The 10,833-nt window shown below is 35.1% G+C and overlaps 1 protein-coding gene across 1 annotated transcript; it reads right to left on the bottom strand.

Moving 5' to 3' along the window:
• Positions 1–2,006: 2,006 nt before the first annotated feature.
• Positions 2,007–2,987, bottom strand: LOC110201996 (olfactory receptor 5K1-like). The gene has a single exon (XM_020977944.2). The coding sequence runs from the start codon at positions 2,985–2,987 to the stop codon at positions 2,007–2,009; it is 981 nt and encodes a 326-aa protein (XP_020833603.1).
• Positions 2,988–10,833: the final 7,846 nt, after the last annotated feature.

Genomic DNA, 10,833 nt, shown 5'->3' with positions numbered 1-10,833 from the left:
CCCTCCCCACCCCCTTTCTTGTCTTCTTACACCTTACACCCCACGATTTGATCCAGTGACACTGGGCTCCTGGCTCTTTCAACATACTCCGTTTCTTGGTTCCAAACATTTTAACTGGCTGTCCTCCATGGCTGAAATGCTGTCCCTTCTCATCACTGCTTACTGACTTATCTGACTTCCTTCAAGTACCAACTAAAATCTTACCTTCTATAGGAAGTCTTTCCAATCCCTCTTAATTTTAGTGTTTTCCCTCTGTTAATTATTTCCTATTTATCCAATATATAGCTTGTTTGAACATATATTTGTTATCTCCCGCCCATTAGATAATGAGCTCCTTGAGGGTAGGGACAGTCTTTTCTTTTCTTTGTATGGCCAATGCTTAGCACAGTGCCTGGCACATGGTATGGGCTTAATAAATACTTACTGCTTGTCGGCCTGATTGCCTAACAAGGCTGCTGCTGAGAGCTGAGGAAAACTCACAGAGGAAACATAGGCAGATTTTACTTCCAAGAAAGGCCTGAAGGTGGCAGCAACAAGGCAAATAGCAAAGCAGCGGGCACTACTCTGTAGCAACAGTTTGATGAGATTATCATCGCAGGACACACACGTACATACACCATCTAGTTTGTGGCAACAGTTCAATGATGTCTCAGTATATATATGTATGTACGCATACATATATGTTTGATGCTTAATAAATTTCTATTGAATTAAATTGAGGTGGTGTAGGCATTTGAAAGAAAGTGTAACCCTGTATTTTGGGTGAAGATTTCCTTGTTATTTATTTTGCAGTGCTGTTACTTATCTTTTGTAGTGAACTACTGCGTTCAAATCTTTCCTCTGATGCTTAGTTGCTATGTGATCATTGTCAAATCACCTAGCTTCTCTGGAGGTCTAATAAAAGAAATATTGGTGGGGGTCCATGAACTATGGTTTTGAGTTTCTAATTTACCAAAAATAGTCCTTGAACCTGGGAATAACTGGGGAGGAGAGAATCTACATTTGGGGAGGGGCCAGGCCGTATGGAGATGAGGACTAAATTTCTGGGAAGAGTTGTTAACTACGCACTCTTCCTTGCTAACTTGGGGCTTGGAGATGAGTCCCATTTCTGTCTTTTATATGCTTTGTAAAAAATGTGTTCTAGTCAAATGTTTTTGGTGACCTTGGCTGCTTACAGATAAACTGAATATGATTAGATAAAAAATTGCTTAAATTTGTTGACATGTCATTTCCAGGTTAGGTTGCTAATAATGACCTTGAAATCGTATGAATGGCAGCAAGTGCCACAAAAGAGATGGGAAGTGTGGGACAGTGGAAAGATCATTAGTTGAAGGACCTGAGTTCAAAGCCTTCCTCTCATGTTTGAATCCCATGTAATCTTGGGTAAGGAACTTAGCTTCCTCTTGGTCTGTTTCCTCATCTGCAAAATGAATGTGCTGGAGTAGATGGCCTCAGAGATCTCTTCCAGCTATAATAAAGGGACAGGAGACATATTGTATGGAAATAAACTTTCAAAAATGCTTACTTGAGAAGATGTCAAGAGAAGCCATTTTCTATAGGAGACTTTATTTGATCTTCTCCAATTGCTAATTTTTTCAATGTTACCTTGTATCTGCTTTGTAGATGTCTGTATATCCATAAATTTTCTCCAAGCTATTATAATTTACATTCTAATATAGAGGGACTGGGGACTGTTCCACTCTTGTCTCCACATTCCAAGTGCTTAGCACAGAGCCTGGTACGTAAGAAACAATAAATGATTCCCTGCTGGATTGATTTTAGTCTTAGAGTAAAAAAAAATATTCTTGAACTTATTTATTCCTTTATATATTGTTGGCTCAATTCAACCTTAGGGTTATGTAATTTAATGATACATAACAAAAATGTAGATTTATTTTCTCTGTGTCATTTCTTAGGAAAAGTTTTATTGTACTTGAATCAATAAGTCACGGAGAATAAATTTTTATTGTACTTGAATGAATAAGTCATGAAGAATAAATTTTGTTTCAAATATCCCAAGACATTTTTTTCTTCAGATTCTTTTTCAGGACACTGATTACTTCCTTGTTCCTCAGGCTATAAATAAAAGGGTTTAAAAAGGGAATGACTATTGTATAAAAAATAGCAATTGGCATGTTTTTATCTCCTTCATTAACAGAACCTGGTCGAATGTACATGAAGAGAAGAGAACCATAGAATACCGAGACAGACACAAAATGGGATGCACAGGTAGAAAATGCTTTGCCTCGCCCCTCCTTGGATTTCATTCTGAAGATAGTGAAAAGGATGTAAAGATAAGAAACTAAGATAATGAGTATGGTAAAGACTAGAATTGAGCCTGAAAACATATACATCATCAGTTCATTAATATAAGGGTCAACACAGGACAGTCTGAACAATGGAATTACATCACAAAAAAAATGGTTTATTCGATGAGACCTACAGAAAATTAACCTGAATACAAAACTTACATGAACTGCAGAAGTCAGATTACCACCTATGTATGACACCATGAGCATCTGAATGCAGAGCTTCTTTGACATCATGATGGGATAATACAGTGGGTTACAGATGGCCACGTAACGGTCATATGCCATGGCTGCCAGGAGAAAACAGTCTGAAGTTTCAACCACACAAAGAAAATAAAATTGTGTCATGCATTCATAGATGGAAATCATCCTATCCTTGGAAAAGAGGTTCACCAACATGTTGGGAGTTACAGCACAGCCACAGCAAGCATCCATAAGAGCCAAGTTACCAAGAAAGAAATACATAGGTGTATGAAGTCGAGGTTCAGTTGAAATTAATATCACCAGTCCAAGATTCCCAACAATGGTTATCAGATAGATTACAAGGAATACTACAAATAATATGACCTTCATCTCTGGGTGATTTGTAAATCCAATGAGGATAAAGTCAGTTGTCAAGGTGTGATTTTCCTCAGCCATCTTGAGCTTTTCTGTTGAAAACAGGAATTGTATATACATAAGAATGTAATGCCCTATCCCCTTCTTCCTTACTTCTTTAGCCAAAAGGCACCTCTTCTCTCCTCCTGTGTTATCTCCTAAAATCTAATACAGGTCAGGCGTAAGGAAGGATTATTCTCCCTGAAATGTCAGTTTATCTAGTCGTAAGCCACCGAAGTTTTGAATTCCAGGTAAAGTACAAGATTGGTTGGACATAGGCATTTTTTAAAATACTGTTTAGGAGAGTAACCACCTCACCAGATGGTCCAGAGGAGAAAGTGAGGCTGGTAACTTTGCCTCACTTAAATCCAATTCACTTGCATGTCATGACATCTCCTTGCTGATGTCATAGTCCCCTTCCAGAAGGAAAGACTAACAACAACAAACAGAAAACAAGTTCCATCTGCCCACCTACTCCAGAGCCTGCCAGGTAGCTTCTCCTAATCCCTGCTCCAGTTCCTCAATCAAGAACTAAGATAAAATCTGTCCTTGCTCCGGGAAGGGGTGTGTCAATCTGTTTCCTTAGGGTTCAACTCAAAACCTCTGTAACTTTCCAGACTTCAGCGCACCTCTCTGGCTACCACTCCCTTAGCTACATCACTGCCTATTAAATGTGCGCTCTTTAAGGTCAGAGGCCATCTTTGTTTATGTAGTTGACACCCTAGAGTTTAGCACAGTGCTTGGCACATAATAAGCCTTTAAAAAGTGATTGTTCATTAATTCATTCAATATTATATACACAAAAGGCTTCTCTTCATGGAGTTATGAAAGCTTAGTCTATGATCAGAGGTCAGAGAATTCATCTTATTGTTTCAAGACATCTAAAATGGTAGTAACAGAATGTTAATTTTTAAAAATTGAATTTTTATGTGCAGGTATTTTTGCAATGGTATATACGTATTAAAACTGCATATTTTTAAATGTTTTGAGTTTTGTGGCTTGGAAATATCCCAAGAATTATGAGTCATATCCAAATCCTACCCAATTCTGAATTGCATAACAATAACATGAAAGTGCCTATGGCAATAGCATGTATTGTCTTTCTTAATGCACGTCTTCAAAGGTTATGAAAATGCTAAATGTCCTAAGATCCATTTGTGCTACTTTAACCCATTGAATTTTTCCAAAGTATTTGTAAATGTTCTTTTCAACCAAAACCACATCTTGCAGTAACATATAAGAGAAGTTTATGTATCACTGTATAAAGAAGATCTTCCTTTAGCTTGTACTACTTTGAGTTTCAAATTTAAAGGTACATCTTTAAGGTCTAATTTTATTGGTTCTGGTGGAAAAACAATCTATGCTCATATTCGTCATGATATACAAGATTTATATTAATTTCTATTATCTACCGGAGGCATTCTAGTATCAGAGTCAGTTGCGCCTACATGTAAGTTGACCTATTGACTGTAAGCCTCTGAGGAAATGATTTGACCTCTCAGAGCCCCAAAGTCTTTAAGACTCTAAATTGTAAAGCAGGGTTCAATCTGCATTGGTAGAGGTAGCTTTCTTATTGAAAGGGCCATATGGCAATGAATATACAGGTTCAGTTCAAAAAAAGTTTAGTATTTAGTTGCCATTTTCATAGAGCCTAAGTTCCTTTAGTATATTGTCATATGAAAGCTTTTCTATTTCTTTGATCACTGTAATTGTCCAAAAAATCTTTACCTGATGTGTTATGTCTTTTTTAGAGATCAGTGATATTAACTGCCCAAGGTATCTGGTATCTAGTGAGATATAATGACCTTTCTGCTTTCCTTCCAGTGACCTTTTTTATTATGTTCATCTAGGATTTTTGGATTCAGTATGTACTAACAATATCTATCTTTATGTAACCCTCCATAGAATCAAGCATCTCAGGTATGACTAGTACAATTTTTCATTACATGCATTACCATACATTTATCCTCTCTAAGACTCATCTTCACCTTTTGCTCACTCAGGTAGCAATGTGATATTTTCTTTCAATTCATTCCTGGAATTAAACAGAGACTGCTTTAGATTCTTGATTTTATTTCTCTAATATCGAAAAACAAAGAACAATCCTCAAAATACTATCAAGATTTTGAAAAAGGAAAAAATGGAAATGTCACTACTACTTCAAATTAGAAAATATCTGCTAAAGATACAAATTATGCAGCTGTAAGGGATTATTAATTTTTAATTGGTTTGAAAGTCAACATTAAATTGTCTTTTTTTTTTAGCTTAATAGCTGCCTGAAAACCCATCACAGCCCCCATTATTCAGACAAGTTAAATAATGATTAACACATATGCTATTTGTGATCACTTTCTTAGAAAATAATGTTGTGCCCTTACCAGTATACCTTGTCAAGTGAATGCTCCATTGGTATTCAGAACTGGTCAGGCTGCATAAGAATTCTGCATATAGTACTACAATCCAAATGCAGAATTTTGATTTTAGAAAAGTCACAAAGAATTGATAACAAAATTTTTCAAACTGTGAGAAACTAGAAGAACTTAGAGAAACAAGTGTTTCTAAATATTAGCATTTTAGTAAAAACAAATAAAACTTCTTTCTCTCACCTAAATTTCCTTGAAGAGGATTTATTGGTCATTGGCAGTTTACTTGATTATTAGTTCTTGGCACCAGAATATACAGAAATAAATTGTGGGCTCTGAAACTTTGAGGATGTGAAGAATGAGAATGCAGGAGACTCTGAGTACATCTTATAATTTTCTTAACAATTCAAAAGGGATTTCCTTGGAGTTGACATTAGGGTATGTCTATAGGGTGTAGTAAACTGAGAGAGCCAATTTCCAGAACATTACAGATGAACCAAATTGGGATTAATTAAATGTAGCCTTTGAGGTATTGGGATTAAAGCAAATGCCCATTACTAAATTGTAAAAGGGCTATGTTGTTTCTTTCAGTTTAGTCTCAGACTTTTTTTTTTTGGTATCCCTAGCACTTAGTATGTAGTAAATATTAGTTGACTAACTTTTTATGTTCTTCAATCTTATTGGAAATTACAATCAGGAGAAAGTGTGCACTATCTTCTTATTCTATTATCATTTTGTTTTCTGTGTAGATGTCTTGATTCCTTAACAGAGGATTTTGAATTTCTCTTTTTATACTCATCATCATCATCATCAATCAAATACGTATAGCCCTTAAAGGTTTATAAAGCATTCCTTAAAACTTTTATGATTCGCCACCCCTTTTCTCCCAAGAAATTTTTATGTGGCCCTGTGTATATAGGGATATAAAATCGATATACAAATAAAATATTTAATGATAATAAATAATAAGGAAATTTATTTTAAAACAATTCTTTAGTATACATATAATTTTACCATTGATTAAAGATGAAAGTAAATTTGCATACATTTAATGAGATGGTTGTGCTTGTTTATTTACAATAAACACTTTTCACTGACGATAACAAATTTCTCAAAATATTGTTTTTCTTTATTTGATGATTTTTTAAGTTGTTCAAAATATTCCTTTATTTTATTGCAGCATGCTGCATGCTTGGTATTAAGATATCATTTTAGTTTGGTTGGTTTCATGCTCTTTGCAGCTAAAACCTTATTACAAATTAGGCAAAGAGGTTTTTCCACACTATCATCATTATTAGAAGTAAATCCATATTGCAAAAATGATTCAACACATTTTCTTTTTCTTGTCAATTTAGTTGTACTACAACTAAAGCAAAGATTCTTTTGCATTGTTATCAGTACTTTTACATTTCTGTCTAAATTTAGCCACTTATCCAGAAACAAAAAAACATTTTTTCCTAAAATATAAATAAATACTACAAATAATTTTTCAAACAAATAATAGCTTTAGTTTATGAAATTGCATTTGTTTGTGCTTAATTTAAAAAATTAATGTTTGCATTTACATACATATACAATGGTGATGGTATAGAATATTATTAAAGGGCTTTTGTCTTTCCTTTTTGCAATTAAACGCTTATGTGTCTGTAAAAGAAAGAGATAACAATTTTAAAAATCAAATATTCTGACACAATATAATCTAAAGATATACTAATTTGATACTTAAATGCTGAGGAATAATGGTAGGAAAATATTAAAAGTCTCTATTTTCCATTAATTAAACTATTATATTTCTGTAAGAGCAAAAAACTTTGTATGTATAGTAAAAACACTGCAATTCATAACATACAATAGTCTTGAAACTAAGCTGAGGTGTTTTTGGTGGTGTTCATTGACATTGCATGGCATGATGCCATGCAAAGTACCCATGTTGTGTGTTCAGAGCCAAGCCTGCAGGAAAGTTGTGTGATACACCATGGGGCAAGTGCTTCCAGAAACACCTCAGATTCTTAATGCTTTGATTTTGAATTAATTTTTGGTCATTGCACATTCAGAAACTTTTTATTGTTGCCGAATTTTTCTCCACCCCCACATTCAGTTATACAGCCAGGGTTGCAAACCCACAGTTTAAGAAGTGCTAAATAAATAGTGCACTTATGCCCTTTTTGTAGTTGAGAATTTTAAGGCTCTGAAGCTATATCTTTCCCACAACCTCTCCACTGATAAATTCCTGAGGTGAAAGTCAAATCCAGGTTTGCTGCATTCTATTGATTACATCATATAGTCTCTGTGGTAGACATGTTAATAAAACTTTAATTGTAATTTCTTAAAGATTTTCAATCTTACCACAAAACGATTTATCAGAACTTCTAGCACTTAAATACTATTCTTATAATGAGCAACAGTGGAAAATCAGGATTCTGAAAAAGTCTGCAACTAGCACATTTAAACAGTTTTTTATTTGAAATAATCTTAAGATTTCTTTTAGGTTTCAGTCCAATGCCTACACTAATTTCAAAGACTGGTGATGAGTCATAAAACAAGTGACGGGTAAATACTGTATTTCTAATGACTCAGGAACCAAAATGAATGACAAGATAAAATATTTGATGAATTCATAACCATCTAGACTCTTACAGCAATGTTTCTGAAATAGGTGAAGGGATCTTATTGGTTCAAGAGGAAGTTTCAAGGCATTATAGAAATTGGTGCTGCAGAGCTCTAAAAGAGTTTTTGGGATGAACTATTTTCCTTCACCTTCTGAATTCTTCATTTGGACAATGTCAAACAGCCTTCAAGATCTTTAGTGATGCTGACATTGGCAAGAGTGGTAGTGGTTATTATATCCTAAAAAGGATCACAGGAGGAAAAAGTTTGAACGACTCCTCAGCAAGTAGACAATTTGATTGAGTCATCTATGCAAAAGCATATAGATTTCATACTGGTACAAAATGGTTACGCACTATATTTGTATGAGTATTGTTACCTGAATTCTCTCCAATGACTAATAGAATCTCCAGATTTCAGAAAGCCATGGTCCTATGACCAATACACAAGGCATGCCTAAGGGAATAAGAAATAGCTCAGGAGTTGTAATTAAGAATGTCAAATCCTGCTTTTGTTCTCTGTACCTGAGACTGTAGGAGGAACACAGAATCATCTATGACACCTGAATTCCTACTTTATTTTCAAAAACTTCTAAAAATGAGTTTCATTTTTACATAGTATTCACTTTTCAATGATCCCACCCTCCATCTATTCCCTACAAACAATCAAGTAATCAATAAATATTTATTAAATCCTTTCTGTGTGCCAGGAACTATACTAAGATTTGGAGTTAGAAAGAAAAATAGAAAACAATGAATGCCCTCAAGGATGTTACATTTTAACAAGTGGAACAGGTACGTATAAAGATATATAGAGGTAGCCAGTGGCTATCTTTATAGATATACAGATGTATATAGACCAGAAGCTAGATTTTGTAGAGGGTAGAGCTTTGGACCTAGAGTCAGGAAGACCTAAGTTCAAAACCAGCCTCTGACACTTACCAGCTGTGTGATCCCGGGCAAGTCACTTAAATCTCTGTTTGCCTTTGTTTCCTTGTCTATAAAATGGAGACAATAATAGTACTTACCTCCCAGGGCTATTATGAGTATCAAATGGGATAATAAGGATAAAATGCTTAGCACAATTTCCTGTAAGTGCTAAATAAATGTTTTAAAAAAGAAATGTGCATTTTATATACACACACATAGAGAAAGCTACCTTTATAAGTACTTATCTATACTCCTATTAATATATGTTTGCATATTTGTAAATATACTTTAAATACCTATATATGTACAAGTACCTCTATATGCCTTTTTATGTGCACTTGTACAAATAAAGATATACATACACATATATATGTACTTTTATATGTGTGTGTATATACAAAGAGACAGATGAGGGAGAGAGGATGTATTCCTTAGAAAGAAATGTATTCACAGGACTTAGGCTGGATTTTTAAGGAAATTAAGGATTTTAAGGAGTAGAATTGAAGATGGATATCTAGGGGCAGTCAGGGACAAGGCCCTGAGATGTGAGATGAGGCTTTGGGTGTGAGGATCAGCAAGCAAGATATTATGTCCAAATCGTAGAATGCATGGAGTACATTAGTGGATAACAAGACTGGAAAGATGAGAATGCACAGGTTGCAAAGGACTTTAAATGCTTAACAGAGTGTATTTGATCCTAGAGGTCATAGCCACTGGCGTTTACTGACTGGGGAGGTGACATTGTCAGACCTGTGCTTTGGGAAAAAATCATTTTAGCAAATACATGAAGGGTTGATTAGACTAGGGAGATACTTGAGGCAGGGAGACCTATTAGGAGACTATTGCAATAGTTCAGGAGAGAGGTGATGAGGGCCTCAACGAGGGTTCAGGCTGTGTAAATGAACAGAAGGGGATCTATACAAGAGACGTTGAGAAAATGGAAACAAGATTTCTCAGCTGATTGGATATGTGGAGCGAGTGAGAGCAAAAAGGTGAAGATAACTGAAGTTGCAACACTGGGTGACTTTAAGGATAGTGCTTCCCTCATGGTTTTTAGTAAGTTAGAAAGAGGGGTTCATTTAGGGGAGAGAAAATGAGTTCTGCTTTAGACATGTTGAATTTGAGGTGCCTTCAAAACTTGCCAATAGGCAGTTTATGCTGTCCAGAGGTTCCCAAAGTGGGTGATACCACCCTCTGGGAGGCACTGAAATAATCCATGGGGTCTGTAGTAGCCTCAGCTACAATTGGGAAGGAGCACTGAATAAAAAATAAGGGGGCTATGGAAGCATAAGGAAAGAAGAGAAGAAAATTTTGCAAAACCATTTGTACACATTTCATCTGTTTCATAACACAGTTAAAGTCATAGTGATTACATTATTTTCCAAATAAACACACAAAATGCAAATTACAACCAATCAATGGTCAAGTCCACTGACAGCTCTTAATAAGCAAGTGTTTTATGTTTGACAGGCAAGCATGTTGTGCATTGTCTAGAAGTTTAGTGTCCTCAGCAGGAATATGTGAGTGTAATGACTTGTTTACAATACGATACTATATGGTTACATGATGCAATGTTGCTTCATCAAAATTTCAACACAGGAAAAAAACCCAAATTTACAATAAATTAATAAATTTAAGATGTGTCATTTTAAAAAATTACTTTTTTAAATGATGCAAAATTTTCAAAAAAGTTATAAGGTTAAAGAGAATAGATTTCCAGGGGACTGCTGAGTAATTGTTTTTTAAAGGGCTCACTAAGCCAAATGAGTTTGGGAACCTCTGTGTTAGACTGAAACTCAGGAGAGGGACTAGGATTGACTATAGGAATCTGGGAGTCCTCTGCGTAAAGATTATTATTGGACCCATGGGAGCTAAGACAATTGCCAAAGGAGAAACTAGTGAGGGAAAAGAGGAGGGAGCCTAGGACAGAATTTTGATTTATACCCACAGTGAGAGGACATACAATGGAAAGTGCATTCAAGAAGAGTTTATTTGGTCAACAACATCAAATGTTGCTGACAGGTCAAA

The sequence above is a fragment of the Phascolarctos cinereus genome, unplaced genomic scaffold (genome assembly GCF_003287225.1).
Source record: "Phascolarctos cinereus isolate Bilbo 61053 unplaced genomic scaffold, phaCin_HiC Scaffold_725;HRSCAF=1366, whole genome shotgun sequence".
Lineage (NCBI taxonomy): Eukaryota > Metazoa > Chordata > Mammalia > Diprotodontia > Phascolarctidae > Phascolarctos > Phascolarctos cinereus.
This window is presented reverse-complemented; position numbering and strand designations above follow the sequence as displayed.

Coding starts and splice junctions, on each gene's coding strand:
- LOC110201996 (XM_020977944.2), bottom strand. CDS start 2,987: ATGTATATACAATTCCTGTTTTCAACAGAAAAGCTCAAGATGGCTGAG.